At 44.7% G+C, this 17,832-nt stretch overlaps 1 protein-coding gene across 2 annotated transcripts in view; it reads left to right on the top strand.

The window, feature by feature from the left end:
• VCL (vinculin) overlaps window positions 1–17,597 on the top strand; it is a 121,501-nt gene extending 103,904 nt beyond the window's left edge. The window contains exons 15-22 of one of the 2 annotated variants that reach the window (XM_024254070.3): window positions 1,320–1,428; window positions 2,552–2,854; window positions 4,659–4,783; window positions 6,413–6,598; window positions 9,363–9,566; window positions 11,642–11,845; window positions 12,254–12,358; window positions 15,454–17,597. In XM_024254070.3, the coding sequence (XP_024109838.1) occupies window positions 1,320–1,428; window positions 2,552–2,854; window positions 4,659–4,783; window positions 6,413–6,598; window positions 9,363–9,566; window positions 11,642–11,845; window positions 12,254–12,358; window positions 15,454–15,600 (1,383 nt within the window). In that variant the 3' untranslated portion in view covers window positions 15,601–17,597. The remainder of the gene's footprint in view (window positions 1–1,319; window positions 1,429–2,551; window positions 2,855–4,658; window positions 4,784–6,412; window positions 6,599–9,362; window positions 9,567–11,641; window positions 11,846–12,253; window positions 12,359–15,453) is intronic. The other variant, XM_024254069.3, reaches the window with a different exon arrangement.
• Window positions 17,598–17,832: the final 235 nt, after the last annotated feature.

The following is a 17,832-nucleotide window of genomic DNA, read 5'->3' as shown; positions in this document are numbered from 1 at the left end:
TTGAGTGCCTATGATACATTCGGAACTATGCTAGGCTTTACAAATTTGTGATACTGGCTTATGTGTGAACTTGTGAGGAGATATGGGGGAAATAAGCATATCTCTTAATCATTAAACTTTTGCCTATGTGGTGTGTTAATAAATTAGATCCTCTTGTCCAACTTTTTAACTTGTCCAACTTTTACACAATTTTTCATAAGCTACAAACATGTCTAACACTCTTTAAAAGCTCCCATAAAACATGGAGCATAAAATACAATTTCAATATGAAACTGAGATTCCTAAAAAAGAGAAACAGGAATCTAGGCTTATAACACCAATTATAGAAAAAATGAGGACTCTGGAGACAGATTTGGACTTGAGACCTCTGTGATTTTTTTTTTTCCCCGAGACGGGGTCTTGCTCTGTTGCCCAGGCTGGAGTGCAGTGGCATGATCTTGGCTCACTGCAACCTCTGCCTCTGGGGTTCAAGCAATTCTCTTGCCTCAGCCTCCCCAGTAGCTAAGATTACAGGCATCCACCACCATACCCAGCTAATTTTTTGTATTTTTATTAGAGATGGCGTTTCACCATGTTGGCCAGGCTGGTCTCAAACTCCTGACCTCAAGTGATCCACCCGCCTCGGTCTCCCAAAGTGCTGGGATTATGGGTATGAGCCACTGCGCCCGGCCGAGTCCTCTGTGCTCTTGATGCTTAGTCTCTCATCTGTAAAATGGAGCTAACTCCTTCCTAATGGACTCTACTTGGATTAAGAATATGCATGTACAGCTTGTATCTTACCAGATACGTAGCAAATGTTAATCCTTTTTTCCCCAAATGCTGTAACTGACTGGACAGGACCTCTTGAGCAAGTCACTTAAATTTTCTGAGACTTGGTTTTTGCATCTCTAAAGTAGAGATATTAACTGTCCTGTCTCATGGGGTTGTTGTGAGGATTTTTTCTTCATATTATTCATAAATCAGTTTTGAGTACTTTTCGGTATCCTTCTTAATGGTGATTTTTAAGATGGAAGAGTTGACATCAAGTGTTTAAACATATGCCAGTTTTGTGTACGTTCTTCTGAAGTATCAAGTGGACACTCATTTACTTTGTCACTTTATTACCTTCTTAAAATCAGGCTGTGATGGTAAAACCTTCCTGTGAAGGGCCCATTCTGGGGAGCTGCTGAGACCAAACCTCATGTGTTCAGCCTGGAAAGAGACTTGCCACTTTCTGGCTTTATAGTGCCATCTGTAGTAAAGAGGAGAAAGCTTGGCTGAAGGTTTGTATTTGGAGAGCAAGGGTGCTCTGGTGTTTAAAGGTGTTTTGTCTTTGTCAGGTGGTCTCGGCTGCTCGTATCTTACTTAGGAACCCTGGAAATCAAGCTGCTTATGAACATTTTGAGACCATGAAGAACCAGTGGATCGATAATGTTGAAAAAATGACAGGTAGAGTTTTCTATACAATTCTTGTTGTCTAATCCATGAAGAATGAGTTCTGAGAAATTGGAGCAGGACTGGTTCTGTTACTCAGCTGTAATTGGATAAAGGGCCGGTCATGTGCTCAGCAGTGTACTTGGCCCTGATTAAGGCTGCTGAGCAGTGGCGGCTTCTCATTCAAGCCTTGCAACTTTGTCAGAAGAGAGACTCTTTGAGTCTCTTTTATTTTAATGCTGCCCTCCTGGCGTGATGTTTATTGTCACCACTCCTATCTTCTCTTTGAATAGTGTCTTTGCCCAGTCTGAGCCCGAGTTTGGTTTCAGAGGCTGGGAGGCGGTGTTTGTGGATACAGTAAGTGTCCCTGTCATTTTCAGTGGGTTCACATTTCAAGGAACCACAATAGCTACTATTTAATACAACTTGTCTCAGAGTTTCCTCCAACTTATCAACTACGTAGTTTTTTTAAAAAGGAGAAACCAACCATCAGCAAACCTGTGTCTGTGCAATTGAAGTGGCACCTCTGAATCGTCTTCATTCTCTGTAAAGGGAGAGATAGGAAAGAAGGAATGAGGAATGTAGGCTTTTTGCTGTCCCTGCAGAACCTGCTGTGACTGGGGTCCATGGCAGCCTGAGATGAAAGTGGAACTCCTGAGGTGTCTGAAGAGAGGTAACAGGAATAAGAAACAGGCTGTTAGGGTTATTGGAATCCTCCGCATGGCTCATCTTGAGGACTACAAGCTGCCAACAAGCAACAGATGGCTGGGGAGTGAGACGGGCAGAGAGAAAATATTATTCACAGATAACGTGGTGGTGATGCAGTGATGGTTTCAGACGTATTCCTTGTTTCCTCCCGATGTTGCATTTCTGGTTGTCTGGGGTGGATACAAGAAGGCTGGCAACCACGGTTGGTATAAATGCTGCAAATCCAGATGGGCTTTTGGGCTATGTCCTCACTTTTTTTTTTTAACTGTAGTGTTTACCTGGAAGCTTTTGATTATGTAGGAAGAGTTTGAGCTGAAGAAGAGAATTCTGGATGTTATACTTTCTCATGAGAAACTTGAGTGGATAACAGTGTTTTGGAGTTTCTATTCTTCTAAATTGAAACTAAATTCCATTTCTGTTTTCCTCACAGGGCTGGTGGACGAAGCCATTGATACCAAATCTCTGTTGGATGCTTCAGAAGAAGCAATTAAAAAAGACCTGGACAAGTGCAAGGTAGCTATGGCCAACATTCAGCCTCAGATGCTGGTTGCTGGGGCAACCAGCATTGCTCGTCGGGCCAACCGGATCCTGCTGGTGGCTAAGAGGGAGGTGGAGAATTCCGAGGATCCCAAGTTCCGTGAGGCTGTGAAAGCTGCCTCTGATGAATTGAGCAAAACCATCTCCCCGATGGTGATGGATGCAAAAGCTGTGGCTGGAAACATTTCTGACCCTGGTAAGCAATGCATGGCACTATGGCTCACCTCTGCTGAGAGGTTAACTCAGGAAAGGTCGTGAGGGAATATGTACCCCACAACCACCACATACAAAGTCTGGGGGCAAAAACTGTAGACACTTAGTTTGAGAATGCTAGATTAATCTTTTTCCATCCAAATCTCTGCAGTTATTGGCAGGCTTGTTGTATGTTAGTTTTTCTGGACCAACTTCTCTGTGCTTTCTTTTTTTTTTGAGACTCTCAACCAGGCCAGAGGGCAGTGGCATGATCTCAGCTCACTGAAACCTCCACCTTCTGGGTTCTAGCGATTCTCCTACCTCAGCCTCCCGAGTAGCTGGGATTATAGGTGTGTGCCACCATGCCCGGCTAATTTTTGTGTTTTTAGTAGACAGGGTTTTGCCATGTTGGCCAGGCTGGTCTTGAACTCCTGACCTCAGGTGATCCACCCGCCTTGGCCTGTCAAAGTGCTGGGATTACAGGCGTGAGCCACTGTGCCCAGCCTCTGCGCTTTTTTTTTTTTTTGAGACGGAGTTTTGCTCTTGTTGCCCAGGCTGGAGTACAATGGCACAATCTCGGCTCACTGCAACCTCCGCCCCCGCCTGGATTCAAGTGATTCTCCTCCCCCAGCCTCCCGAGTAGCTGGGATTACAGGCTCCCACCACCACACCCAGCTAATTTTTGTAGTTTTAGTAGAGACAGAGTTTCACCATGTTGGCCAGGCTGGTCTCAAACTCCAGACCTCAGGTGATCCACCTGCCTTGGCCTCCCAAAGTGCTGGGATTACAGGCATCCAGCCTCTGCTTTCTTAATATGGTCTGGCTAAATAGCTCCTTGCCTTGTTCAGTCGTTATTTTGGAAAATTTTCAAAACATGCATGATAACCAATTTACCATTCATGTAGTTTATGTAACTGGTGTTAACTTCTCTTGGGCTTTTCTTAAAATGCTTTTTTTTCTCTGTAAAGCATTCTCAATTTCTATCAAATCTGGAGGGCTTAAGTTGATCTGTGGTTCTCGTAGGCCTAAAGAAAATCTGGGTTTTCTTTAGGTGAATTTTGATCATATTTTTGGTACTACCATGGCAGATCATAATTGGAGCCGCTCCTTTGGTTGAAATCATCTGAATTCCTTCCTGTTTTGAACATCTGATGTTTTCAGTCTTGTCTATGAGTAGAATGCAGTCAATGCAAGAGAGTAGGAAGGAGGGGCTCCCCTGTCCATCTCTGGTTCAGGCAGAATCTTTCTAATATCCAAAACCCATTATCACTAAGGACATGCTTGGTTTCCTAATTGGAGTTTCTAATAGTAGAGTAGATTCCTGAATTCCAGGCAACTGGACAGAGTAGCACAGCTCAGCATAAGGGTTAACATACTGAATGCCAAGGACAGCAAAGGAGTAGACAGAAAGGTGAGAAGTACTTCAGGGAATGTATGTCCAATCTGAAACTGACATCTCCCATGTTCTGAGTTGGGCAGGCTTATCTCTTGACTGCCTCATCATAAGAGAGGTGATGGATGCCACCTGAGCCCAAAGTGTTCATGCCCAGGGATCTCCTGGGTACTTTTTAGTTGTACAGCCAAGAAGGCACCCTGAACACTAAAAGAACAGCTGGTTTCTGATGCTTCCAATGCTCTGCAGGCCTCAGGGCATCTGCCTTGTCCTGCCTCCCCCTTCTTCAATCACTGCCCGTGATATTTACTGGCAGCTTCACATCCAGCTTTTGTTCATGGAACCAGTTCTTCTGCTGCACAGATAGTGCTTTGGGGCACTGACCCAGCTGAAAGTGAGGATGTCTTGTGTTTAGGACTGCAAAAGAGCTTCCTGGACTCAGGATATCGGATCCTGGGAGCTGTGGCCAAGGTCAGAGAAGCCTTCCAACCTCAGGAGCCTGACTTCCCGCCGCCTCCACCAGACCTTGAACAACTCCGAGTAAGTAAATTCAGAGATGCAGAGAATTGAGCAGGAAGGTGTTGAGACTGCAGCAAGAGAGAGGTAGATTGTGTTTTAGAGCCTCCATCACTAGGTGGCTTCGTTTAGCTTTCATTTGAAGCTTAGCGGGAGGCAGATCTTGATTTTCATTCCTAAATCCAGTGGAGTTATAACCTAGTGCTTATATGCATGGGTTGTGTGTGTGTGTGTGTGTGTGTGTGTAGTACTGGTGTGTGTGGTAGTGGCTTGCTGTGATGGGGAGCGGCTGGAGCAGAGGAGCTGGCTTTGGTAAGTGTGGATGTGATGAGTGATGAGGTAGTGCATTGTGGTAAAATAATCTGCACAGCTTGGAGTAAGGAGATTTGGTGTGTTCTTAGTTGATAATGGTAGAACCGAGGTGGTTGAAATCTTGCGTTGGTTCTTTCCTTTATTTGACTTTTTTTTAAGTAACAAGATACATGCTTTAAAAATTTTTTTCCCCAACTATAATTTAAGATCTTTAGATACCTTCCCCACTACCCCCCGCAAGTACTGTGAATATATTTTTACATGGTGTAGGAAGAAGCTAGCTAGGCAGTATGTTGCAGATACAAATTCCAGAAACAGAAATAGTGATTATTTCTAGACACTTATTCCAACTAACAGTATTAGAAATACCTTGACTTTGTAAATAACTTATCAAGGCAATAATCTGATTTACTTTCCCATATTTAATGTCAGTAAAAGATGTTAAGTTTCTAAGTTGGTTGAGTACAAAATTGGGTCATTGCACACACAGCTAAGGAACAGTGTTTCCCAGTCTTCAACGCGTCTTAGATTCTTCCCAGCTGGGCGCTTGGTGAGTGTTTAGAGTTGGGAGAGAGGGCTATTCCTGGGAATGGCTTCTTATGTGAGCAACAGAGTTATGCCATTTAGAATCTGGATCTTAGAGGTCATTTGGTCTAACTACCCCTCAGTGACAGATGAGGAACCTCAGGCCAAGGGGAGAAGTTACTTGCCTATGTAGCTGCTTTTTGGTAGAACCAAGACCACAACTTACATCATCTGTAGGGATTTTTTGAGACTCCTTCATCTGGTAGCACTGTGTATACTTCCCTGGGATGCAACCAAAACAGTAGCTGCAAGCCTTTTTTTTTTTTTTCTTTTTTTCTTGTTTTGAGACGGAGTCTTGCTCTGTCGCCCAGGCTGGAGTGCAGTGGCATGATCTCAGCTCATGGCAACCTCTGCCTCCCGGGTTCAAGTGATTCTCCTGCCTCAGCTTCTCAAGTAGTTGGGATTATAGGCACATGCCACCATGCCCGGCTAATTTTTGTGTTTTTAGTAGAGATAGGGTTTCGCCATGTTGGCCAGCCTGGTCTCGAATTCCTGACCTCAGGTGATCCACCTGCCTTGGCCTCCCAAAGTGCTGGGATTATAGGCGTGAGCCACTGCACCCGGCCACTGCTAGCTTTTTGTAGAGAAACCTCCTTCTGTTGAGATTGAAGCAGGTGGTCCTTGTGGCTCAGTGTGGGTGGTCTTACATGGAGTGAATGTGGGTGGATTTTCTAGGGATGCTTTTTAGAAGAAAGGAAAGAATTCCAGGGGGAGTAGTTTTAGGACTTTACTTACAACTTGTTTTCTCTTTTTTAGCTAACAGATGAGCTTGCTCCTCCCAAACCACCTCTGCCTGAAGGTGAGGTCCCTCCACCTAGGCCTCCACCACCAGAGGAAAAGGATGAAGAGTTCCCTGAGCAGAAGGCCGGGGAGGTGATTAACCAGCCAATGATGATGGCTGCCAGACAGCTCCATGATGAAGCTCGCAAATGGTCCAGCAAGGTAAGTAGTGAAGCTTTTCTTGTTGAGAAAGGATGTCTTCTCAGAAAGGATGAAGGACCATGAAAGACCCAGAAAGTAGAGTCTATTTGGAGTTACCCTCTCTCTCTCCTGTGGTTCCTGTGTTGCCAATAGCATATTCCTCTTCTTACCTGTGCTTTAGTGAGATGTTTCTGACACCTGATGGTTTCTCCTTCAAGCTTGCAAAAGCCAGAGTCAGCATACCTGTGATTTGAGAAAGGGTTCCTGTCCTCTTTGTCCATTAGAGTGCCAGCTGCCTTGACCTTAGCATTTGGGGTCTTTTAGAAATTGCTTATCTTTCTTGGAACTGCAAATGTTTTTAGATGCTACACTGCTAATGATCAGAGCTCCAAATATGAATTCTGTGGGCTGTGCTAAAGCTAGATGAAATGTTTGCATTTTCTTTCAGTTTTTTTTTTTTTCCACAGAAGCAAGTAGATTGGTATCTTAGAAGCCATGTGCTTTTGTCCTTTCTCAGAACCATTTTACCTCTCAACTCAAGACAGCTCCAGGCTGTCTCTTACTCAGCAAATCTGAAGGTGTAAATATTAATGTCGTTGGTAAAAATATGGATGCTACAGCAGTCTTGCCCTATGAATAACTTTTGCCTATTTTCCCCTAAATGATGAAAAGTGAGCAGTAGCTTTTCTAGATAAGAGGAATATTATTGCTAACCTTGCAGTGAAAGGTAGCTTAGTTCTAAACTGTTTCTAGTATGACTCTAGATCTTTTTTTTTAATGTTTTTATGACCCTAGATCTTTATTCCCACCACCTATTTGCCTTTATTCTTTGCACATCCTCAAAGCTTTCAAGCTCTTGTGTCGATTGTACCTCCTCAGGGACCTCCTGCACCTGCAGCGGATCTTGGATTTTTTCAGGCTAGGAAATTCACATTGGTTTTTAACTCTATTTTGCTGAACTGTTAGCTGTGAGCCCAGGTTCTAAGAAGGAAGGGAGACTTTGCTGGTGTTGCACCTGACCTGTAGAATTATTTATAATGGTATCTCTCCAACTGCATGTGGCAGAGCCCCACTGTGCATGGGGAGTGGGGGAGGGTGACAGTGAAGATTTTAAAGGAAATTTAAATTTCATTACAATGAACCAAAATACACTATGCAGAACAAAAAATATACATGAATTATTTAAAAAAACAAACAAACAAACTTAAAAGCAGACAGCATTGGCCCACATTACTTGCCCCACTTTGCCATTTGTGGCCAGAAGTCCTGAGGTCTGTCTCCTGAAGTGTGCAACATCAGGAGTTTGCTGACTTTGAGTTGTGTGAAGTCAGAAGCTACTTGAACCATGTGTGTACTGGGCTGGGGAGGAATATCTGTTTGTGTGTCTGTCAGCGTGTCTGTCTTTGTACACTGTGGGGCTCTGAGCCTTAGCAGCAGTGAGCTGGCTTTTCTTCTGAGCAGCAGAGATGGGTCTTGGTTGAGTTTAGGCAAAAGAGTTTAGATGGTATCTGAACCCCTTGTTGGCCCTGAATCCTCCAGCATCGTCACCCTTTGGAGTCAGGTTTCGTGTGCAGGTTAAGACTTTTAGGAGTGATAACAACCTCAAAGAAAATTCCATATAAACTACTTCCTCTTGAGTACAGATGTTTGATGTAAAGAACCTGTGTTCACCATTCTTTGTATAAATGGTTTGGCTTCGTTGAGGCAGTTTTTAATTTTCTTTCCATGTTAGTCTATTTTCAGCATCTGGCTTTTATAATCTCCATCCCTGGTTCTAAATTCATGTTCTCTCCATCATGATTCTCATTCTTAAATGAGCACCATTCTTCTGAGCTTCTGTGAGCTCAGCTGCAATCACTTGCCAAGTTCACATATTATTCTATCTGTGAACTAGATAAGCAGAGTTTGGGGTGAGTGAGAACCTATTTTGCAAGCAATTTAGGTTGTACCCAAGGAGAAGCTTTCTGAGTTGGTACTAGCAATGAATGCAAAAAGAGATGGCAGAAGCTTTGCCTTGGAAGACCTTGAGGGGATAGAGAGCTGGTCTGATGTGTGGGTGTTCCCTGAGATGGGTGGCTGATGAGGTGGCTTCTTGAGGCTCCTTACAGCTGGGTGACAGTGGGGTACTTAAGTTCTCTTCAGTCACCATTGTGTTTGTTTTTCCTGCCTCTTTCCTAGTTTGGTATTCGTTACCTCTGATGTATCATTTTTAATTCTGGGACTTTTAACTCATGAAGGAAATAATCTATGTCTGGCAGCTGCAGAGCTGACCCAAATTGCCTCCTGTGTCCCAGGAAAATGTAGAACAGTGACCATATGATCCAGCAGTGTTCACTTTGTTCTGTACAAAGTAACTTGTGTGGTTGCATTTACTTTTTCTCTCCGGATTCCTTTTAAAGGTAATTTGCTACTATCGTTTGGTTGTTTGGCTCCTCAGAAATATTCTGCTGTGAGAATCACTCTTGTCAAGTTTGACTTTAGTATCAAGTATATTAAAGAAATGGATGCCACTTGCTTTCTTGGTGTAAAGATTTCTCTAGAAGCCCTTTGCCATTAGAGTGAGTCCCTTTTCTTCTCTCACCACAACGGTGGCTTGGGCTGAGTGGCGCTGGAGGCTGAGAATTCCCCTTTCTGTGAAGCTTGGTACACAAGGCTCCTAGAGAACATGTTTCTTTCTCATCCTAGGCAGGCTTTGGTTACTAAACCAGCTGAAGCCCAGTTTCCCAAGTTGTATTGCTCTTACTAACACTATCCCTATTTCTCATCCTTCCCGCCATCGACAAAGCCGGGCATCCCAGCCGCTGAGGTGGGTATAGGTGTTGCAGCTGAGGCAGATGCGGCCGATGCTGCTGGGTTCCCTGTCCCCCCTGACATGGAAGACGATTACGAACCTGAGCTGCTGTTAATGCCATCCAATCAGCCGGTCAACCAGCCCATTCTGGCCGCGGCTCAGTCCTTGCATCGGGAAGCTACCAAGTGGTCTAGTAAGGTACTGATCAGCACCCCCAGTTGGGGGCTGCTCCATATGCATCCGGCCATGTGCAGCCTTGACACATTGCATCACTCATGATCTGTGCTGGTCCTGTGAGTCTGAGCAGGGCGGGCATCTGTCTGTCTGCACCATGTTGTTAGGACTGGCTTCACAAGTTTGATAGGTCTGCTAATGCCAGATTAATTGGACTGCATTTATGTTTAGGGGATGAAGCGAGATAGGGGGTCACTTTTTGAAAGGATTCCTTTTCTTACTGATTTGTGGCCATCGCTGGAACTTTAAACCCCTTGGGAAGCCGTGGATGCATCTTTCAATGACTTCCAGGTCAGGAACCATGGTAGACCATTACGAGGTCACCTGGCCTGACCATTGAGCTTTGCCTGCTCCCGACTGACCCCTCACTGATGGCTCAGGGAGAGTTGAGGGGGAGAGGCAGCTTTATAGGGCAGGGTCTCTGGGGGAGGACTGCTTGCTGCCCTGCACTTGGCTATGTGGCAGATGCTGGCCTTGATGGGAGTCCACAGAGAATGGGGCCTCACTGACTGCTTGTCCAGGTATCTCAGCGGGAGGGAATTGGAGTGGGAAACGGAGTACTCAAGGCCACAAGACAGGCCGCCATGGAACTTTGGCCTTGGGGAATGAACCAAAGCTAGTTTGGAGAGTAGGGGGATTGGGGTGATCACTTTTCCCTTTAAAGGTGGCATGCTGCAAGAAGAAAGGCTTTGAAGAGTGATGGGTAGTAACTAACCATGGCACTATGCTATCTTCTAACCAAGGTGATGGGGTCCTGGAATGATCCTAGGTCTGCACTAGAAGAGGACCCAGAGGACCTTGTCTAACATACCCCTTGCTTCTTGACTTCTTCCCATACCTGCGTTCTCTCCGGCCTCAATTACTGCCTGAGATGTTACACCCTTCCAGCATAAATGATGAACCGCTTCATGGTGCCTGTAGAGGCCTCTTGCAGAGCACCCTGCAGTGGTATGGTTTGTGTATGCCTCACTGCACTGTAGCGAAATGAAGAGCATGAGGGGAAAAATGAGTAGGGCCTGAACTTTTAGCTAGTTTTGAACATTGCAGTTGCTATGACTTGGGGTTGTAGCAGCCAAAAGAGGAGCTTTCATGAGAGGGCACAGAATAAATAACTTGTCTGTTTCTTTACTATGACCCGTGAGGGTTTTAGTAAACCAAAATGCCAAGTCTAAGATAAACTGCCATTCCTTGGAGTGAGGGTTCCATTTATAGCTGGAATCACGACTTTTATTTTCCTAATGCCTTCTCTTGCATCCTCTTAGCTGAAGGTTCCTTTAACTGGAGTCTTCACTTAGCTGAGGGGACTGAAGAATTGATTCTTTACCCTTTTACGTGGGAAAAATTAAAGCAACATGTTTGTTCAGGCTGACGGGACAAATAAGAGGCAGTAGAGGGATAGCCAGAGCAGGCTAGATCAGAAAATATCTTTTTTTTTTTCCCTCACCCAGGCTGAGAATAGTTACTTGGGGTTTGAAATTCTAGTTAAGTAGCAAGAGCCCTTGGCTGCTATTTGCAACAAGGGTAAGCATGAAGAGGGTGATTTCAGCATCTGGAAAGGCTCCTCTGTATTTTTCCCCTCAGGCCAGCTCTACTGCTTTCTCCCTATAGAAATGAAAGTGCCTGTTTAACCAGCCCCTTGGCCGTGTCCCCAGTTTATTGATGTGATTAACCTGGAGATGCCAAAGTGCTTGTTCAGTGCTGTGCCTGGGGTGCACATCTTGCCCTTTCAGACTAATATCTGGGTCTTCCTTTTTTTTAGTCAGGAAATGTCTCTCCCTCTCCTTTCCCCTTCCTCTCTCCTCTCTCTTTCCTCTCTCTCTGTTTCTCACACTGACTGCTTGGGTGAGTGCCCTGTCTCATTCTATTTTTTTCCTCCAGTGCTATCCATATCACTCAAGAACGGTCCTTTTCTCCTCTTCTCACCCTTCCGGAGGGATGCTAAGGTGGCAAGCTCCCTCCTCTTCTTTGCGCTTCTCCTTCCTTCCTTAACATGGCCAGAGCGTGGGCAGAACTCACACTGTATCTCTGCTTCCCTCTAGGGCAATGACATCATTGCAGCAGCCAAGCGCATGGCTCTGCTCATGGCTGAGATGTCTCGGCTGGTAAGAGGGGGCAGTGGTACCAAGCGGGCACTCATTCAGTGTGCGAAGGACATCGCCAAGGCCTCAGACGAGGTGACTCGGTTGGCCAAGGAGGTTGCCAAGCAGTGCACAGATAAACGGATTAGAACCAACCTCTTACAGGTACTCGGGGAAAGATGCTGCGTGCGTGCGTGTGTGTGTGTGTGTGTGTGTGTGTGTGTGTGTGTGTTGGAGGGGAGGGTATGAGAGGGAGAAAAGCAGGAGAGAAAAACTAGGTAAAGGAGAAAGAGGCACTTCACCGGGGACAGAAATAGCAGAAAGGGAAAAAAACAAATGTACTGGGAAAGACAGATTCAGGAAAGGTTACTTCCTATCAAATGAATGCTTCCATTTCTGGAGAAAGGGATTGTACTGACCCTAGGGGAAAAAACAAGTGGAATTCTGCTGCTTATTTATTGAGTGCCTTTTCTGTGCCAGCCGCTGGGAATACAGAGACAGATAAGTCTTGCTTTCAAGGAGCTTGTGGGCAAGGCAAACAGAGAAACATACCAAATTAAACTTTCTCTTTAGGTATGTGAGCGAATCCCAACCATAAGCACCCAGCTCAAAATCCTGTCCACAGTGAAGGCCACCATGCTGGGCCGGACCAACATCAGTGATGAGGAGTCTGAGCAGGTAGGTGGCAGCTGTTTTTGGTTTCTGACTGGCAGCTTCTGTGCCGTTTTGCAGTAATTTAACTCTGCTTTGGGGAAATTTTACCTCTTAATCGAGTATCGAGTATTCAGTATGTGGGATGCACTCAGACTCTCTCAGGAGGGGAAAGTCAGTGTTGGATAGATACATCAGAAATTTGGAATTGGGGCCAGGTGCAGTGGCACATGCAGGTAATCCCAGCACTTTGGGAGGCTGAGGCGGGAGGATTGCTTAAGCCCAGAAGGTCAAGGCAGTAAGCTGTGATTGCACCACTGCACTGCAGCCTGGGTGACAGAGTGAGACTCTTGTCTTGAAAAAACAAAACAAAACAAAAAACCAGGAATTGGGAGCCAGGCGTGGTGGTGTGCACCTGTAGTCCCAGCTACTCAGGAGGCTGAGGCAGTAGGATCATTTGAAACCAGGAGTTCAAGACTAGCTTGGGCAAGATAGCAAGACCCCATCTCAAAATAAATAAATAAATAAATAAATAAATAAAGGAATCTGGAATTGCTCTTGGGCAACTTTTGTCATTTTACAGATAGGAAACTGAGGTCTAGAGAGGTTAAGTGTCTGAAATAACACTATGGATCAGTGGCAGTTAGGACTCTACTCAGTTCCTTACCCTTGAAATAAGTTTGGCTCTTTTGAGGCCTCCAGTGCCTGTTCATTTCAACTCACTGTATGTTTCTGGCTGGAGAGAATGTCCGCTTTTCAGCTCTCTGTGTGTTAGTGCCTCAGGGAGGATGAGCAGTGCAGGCTTTTCTGGGGCATGAGGTAGTTTGGCCTGTGCTGAAACTGAAATGACAGCTCAGAGGAGGTGCTTCTCTTATATTCTCTTTAGGTTTCTCTGACAGAGATAGAAATAAGGATGCTGAGAAGGTTCTCTTAACCACTGCTTCCTGCATATACCTTAGCAATCACCCAAGTTTGTCCTCCTTCCCGGAATCTTGGCCCAGGTCTTTCAGGAAACCCTCATTTGAGCACCCGTTACTCTCCTTATTTCCCCTCCGGGAGGCCCTGCTCTGAGCAGGATTCCCACATGGACTGCCCACAAAGGGCTCCTCACACATGGGGTACATAGTTTTGTTGGACTAGCCACACAGGGCTCATCACACATGGGCTAAGGTGAAGCACTATATTAGGTGGTAAGGGAGTTTAAAAAATTAAGAGACACAATTCCCCCCACCCCCCGTGAGGAACTCAAAAATAGTTTGAAAGAACAGCTGTTTCTGATCTCTAGGCCAGGAGATAGGGCACTGGGGCACTTTAGAGGAAATAAGGCGGCCATTCTTCTTGGTGCCATTATTGTTGCTTCTGCTACCATATTCTAATCCAACAACTCTCACCCTAATCCTCTCTTCTCCCAAACTATGGGAACTGTATCTTCACACCTAATTTCCATATATTCTATGCAGCGTTTGCACACTTTGCTGTTTCTATGTCATGTGGTCTCTTCTGTCCAAAGAAAGGTGGAAAAAAATGGGGAAGTAAGGATAAGACTGAGATTCAGGCCTAATCACAGAGTTAATCAATTAACCACTAAAAATATGCCTTGAGAATATCTATTATGTTCCATTAAATATTCCAATTTTAAAAAGGGTAGAAATTGACAGTATGGTAGAATGGAAAAAACACAGGACTGTTTGGGAGGCTGAGGCAGGAGAATCGCTTGAACCTGGGAGGTGGAAGTTGCAGTGAGCTGAGATTGTGCCATTGCACTCCATCCTGGGCAACGAGAGCGAAACTCCATCTCAAAAAATAAAATAAAATAAAATAAAATAAACAAAAAAACAAAAACAAAACCCATAGGACTATAAGTCAGAAATCTTGAGTCCTAATCCTCACTCTATGAATGTCTCTGGGCCTGAGTCCCTTTGCTGACCAAGTGAAAAGAACAACTGATGAGGAATTCCAGCCCACAGTTACACTCATCAGAGCCTGTGAAACTGAGTGTACAAATTTTATGCAGGTGTGCATTTTTTCTGGGGGAGAATTCACCACCTCCATTAAATCCTCAAATGATGTATGACTCAAAAATAGCTAAGAATTACTGGGCTGATGAATTGCCAAGATCCTTGACTTTCTATGGTAGAGTACCAATGTGATTTCAGTCCTATAAGTTTGTGTGTTTGAAAGATTAACCTATTTAGATTTTCATGGGTTTAAGGTGGTTGGTTGCTTGGTTTGTTCATTTGGTTGTTTTTAAAATTTATTAATTAAATATTTATGAAATACCTCCTGTGTGCCAGGCACCATCCTAAATACTGGGGGTATGACAGTGCACAAAATTGACAAAAATCTACTCTGTATAACTTAAATTTTAGTGTGAATACAGAAAAAAACCTCAAAACTCCCAAACAACCTAGGTAAAATATGTAGTGTATCAGTTCGTGATGATAGGTTCAATGGAAAAAATAAGGCCGAGCGCAGTGGCTCATGCCTGTAGTCTTAGCACTTTGGGAGGCTGAGGTGGGCAGATCACTTGAGCCCAGGAGTACGAGTCCAACCTGGGCAACATGGCGGAACCCCATCTGTAGAAAAAATAAAAAAATTACCCAGATATGGCAGCATGTACCTATTGTCCCAGCTGTTCAAAGGCTGAGGCAGGAGGATCCTTGACCCCAGGGGGCAGAGGCTGCAGTGGCCGAGATCACACCACTGCACTCCAGCCTGGATGAAAGAGAAAGACTCCATCTCAAAAAAAGAATGAGCAGGAAATCCTCACCAAGGTGACAAGTGAACAAAGATCTGAAGGTGAGGGGATCCCTGGGGAAAGAGCAGTCCAGGTACAGGAAACAGCAGTCCAGGTACAGGAAACAGCAAGTCCTGAGGGAGAAGCATGTTTGAAGACCAAGAAGGACGACATGCTGTAGGCTATCTGAAGCCACAGTACACAATCAGCAATGGCCAGTTTTGGGTTCTTTTTGCATCTGGGAAAATCCCTAGTGATGCAAGCAAATATGGGGGATGCCAGGTACCAGTGGGGTTAGCTGCATCCCACTCCTGGCTGAAACCTATTTTAGAGACAGGCCTGCATCAGGGACTCTGGGTAACGGAAGGTACCTCTTTTCTTGCAGGCCACAGAGATGCTGGTTCACAACGCTCAGAACCTCATGCAGTCTGTGAAGGAGACTGTGCGGGAAGCAGAAGCTGCTTCAATCAAAATTCGAACAGATGCTGGATTTACACTGCGCTGGGTTAGAAAGACTCCCTGGTACCAGTAGGCACCTGGCTGAGCCTGGCTGGCACAGAAACCTCTACTAAAAAGAAGGAAAATGATCTGAGTCCCAGGAGCTGCCCAGAGTTGCTGGGAGCTGAAAAATCACATCCTGGCCTGACACATCAGAAAGGAATGGGGGCCTCTTCAAATTAGAAAACATTTATACTCTTTTTTCATGGACACTTTGAAATGTGTTTCTGTATAAAGCCTGTATTCTCAAACACAGTTACAATTCTGCACCCTCTATCCCAACAGGCAGACTGGGTTTCTAGCCCGTGGACTTCACATAAGCTCAGAATCCAAGTGAACACTAGCCAGACACCCTGCTCTGCCCTTGTTCCCTAGGGGACACTTCCCTCTGTTTCTCTTTCCTTGGCTCCCATTCACTCTTCCAGACTCCCAAGACCCAGGACCCAGGCAAATCAGTTACTAAGAAGAAAACTGCTGTGCCTCCAAAAATTGTTTTGAGCTTTCCATGTTGCTGCCAACCATGCCTTCCTTCCCTGGGCTGTGCTACCTGGGTCCTTTTCAGAAGTGAGCTTCGCTGCTACAGGGGAAGGTGGCCTCTGTGGAGCCCCAGCATATGGGGCCTGGATTCATTTCCTGCACTTCCTCAGTTTAATCCTTCTAGTTTCCCACAATATAAAACTGTATTTCACTGTCAGGAAGAAATCACAGAATCATATGATTCTGCTTTCACCATGCCCCGAGCAATGTCTGTGCTAGGGAAACTTCCCGTCCCATATCCTGCCTCAGCCCGCCAAGGTAGCCATCACATGAACACACTGTGTCCTGGTGCTCTCTGCCACTGGAAGGGCAGAGTAGCCAGGGTGTGGCCCTGCCATCTTCCCAGCAGGGCCACTCCCGGCACTCCATGCTTAGTCACTGCCTGCAGAGGTCTGTGCTGAGGCCTTATCATTCATTCTTAGCTCTTAACTGTTCATTTTGAGCTGAAATGCTGCATTTTAATTTTAACCAAAACATGTCTCCTATCCTGGTTTTTGTAGCCTTCCTCCACACCCTTTCTAAACAAGATTTTAAAGACATGTAGGTGTTTATTCATCTGTAACTCTAAAAGATCCTTTTTATCCTTTTAAAATTCAGTCCTAAGAATGAGTGCTTGTCCCCTAAGAGTGTTTAATGGCAAGGCAGCCCTGTCTGAAGGACACTTCCTGCCTAAGGGAGAGTGGTATTTGCAGACTAGAATTCTAATGCTGCTGAAGATGAATCAATGGGAAATACTACTCCTGTAATTCCTACCTCCCTGCAACCAACTACAACCAAGCTCTCTGCATCTACTCCCAAGTATGGGGTTCAAGAGAGTAATGGGTTTCGTATTTCTTATCACCACAATAAGTTCCTGCTAGGCAAAATGAGAGGGCAGTGTTTCCTTTTTGGTACTTATTACTGCTAAGTATTTCCCAGCACATGAAACCTTATTTTTTCCCAAAGCCAGAACCAGATGAGTAAAGGAGTAAGAACCCTTGCCTGAACATCCTTCCTTCCCACCCATCGCTGTGTGTTAGTTCCCAACATCGAATGTGTAAAACTTAAGTTGGTCCTGTACACTCAGGCTTTCACTATTTCCTTTAAAATTGAGGATGATTATTTTCAAGGCCCTCAGCATATTTGTATAGTTGCTTGCCTGATATAAATGCAATATTAATGCCTTTAAAGTATGAATCTATGCCAAAGATCACTTGTTGTTTTACTAAAGATTACTTAGAGGAAATAAGAAAAATCATGTTTGCTCTCCCGGTTCTTCCAGTGGTTTGAGACACTGGTTTACACTTTATGCCGGATGTGCTTTTCTCCAATATCAGTGCTCAAGACACAGTGAAGCAAATTTAAAAAAAAAAAAAAAAAAAAAATCCCTGAATGATGATTAGAGACATCACTGCTAAAAAACTACATTTATAAGCTAGGATTTGTTACATGCAAATATTTTCTGCCTCTTCTTTTGTTCTGTTTAAAACAATAAAATGCATTTGTATAAAAAAATGCTTTAAATGATGGGTATGTTACTTTAGCAAGAACTTTTAGGTCAGGTTTCTCCTTTGTTTTGATGACTAGCCAATGAAACTAATCCTCAAGATCTGGAAACTAAAGATTTTTATTTAATCCAAATGTTGCACTGGAAGAAGAAATCAACGGTGGTATATTTACTTAACAAGGATGTGTGTAATACAAGACAACCCTGGGGATTACACACTTGAAGGAATGGAAGTGGCAAAGG

The sequence above is a fragment of the Pongo abelii genome, chromosome 8 (genome assembly GCF_028885655.2).
Source record: "Pongo abelii isolate AG06213 chromosome 8, NHGRI_mPonAbe1-v2.0_pri, whole genome shotgun sequence".
Lineage (NCBI taxonomy): Eukaryota > Metazoa > Chordata > Mammalia > Primates > Hominidae > Pongo > Pongo abelii.
This window is presented reverse-complemented; position numbering and strand designations above follow the sequence as displayed.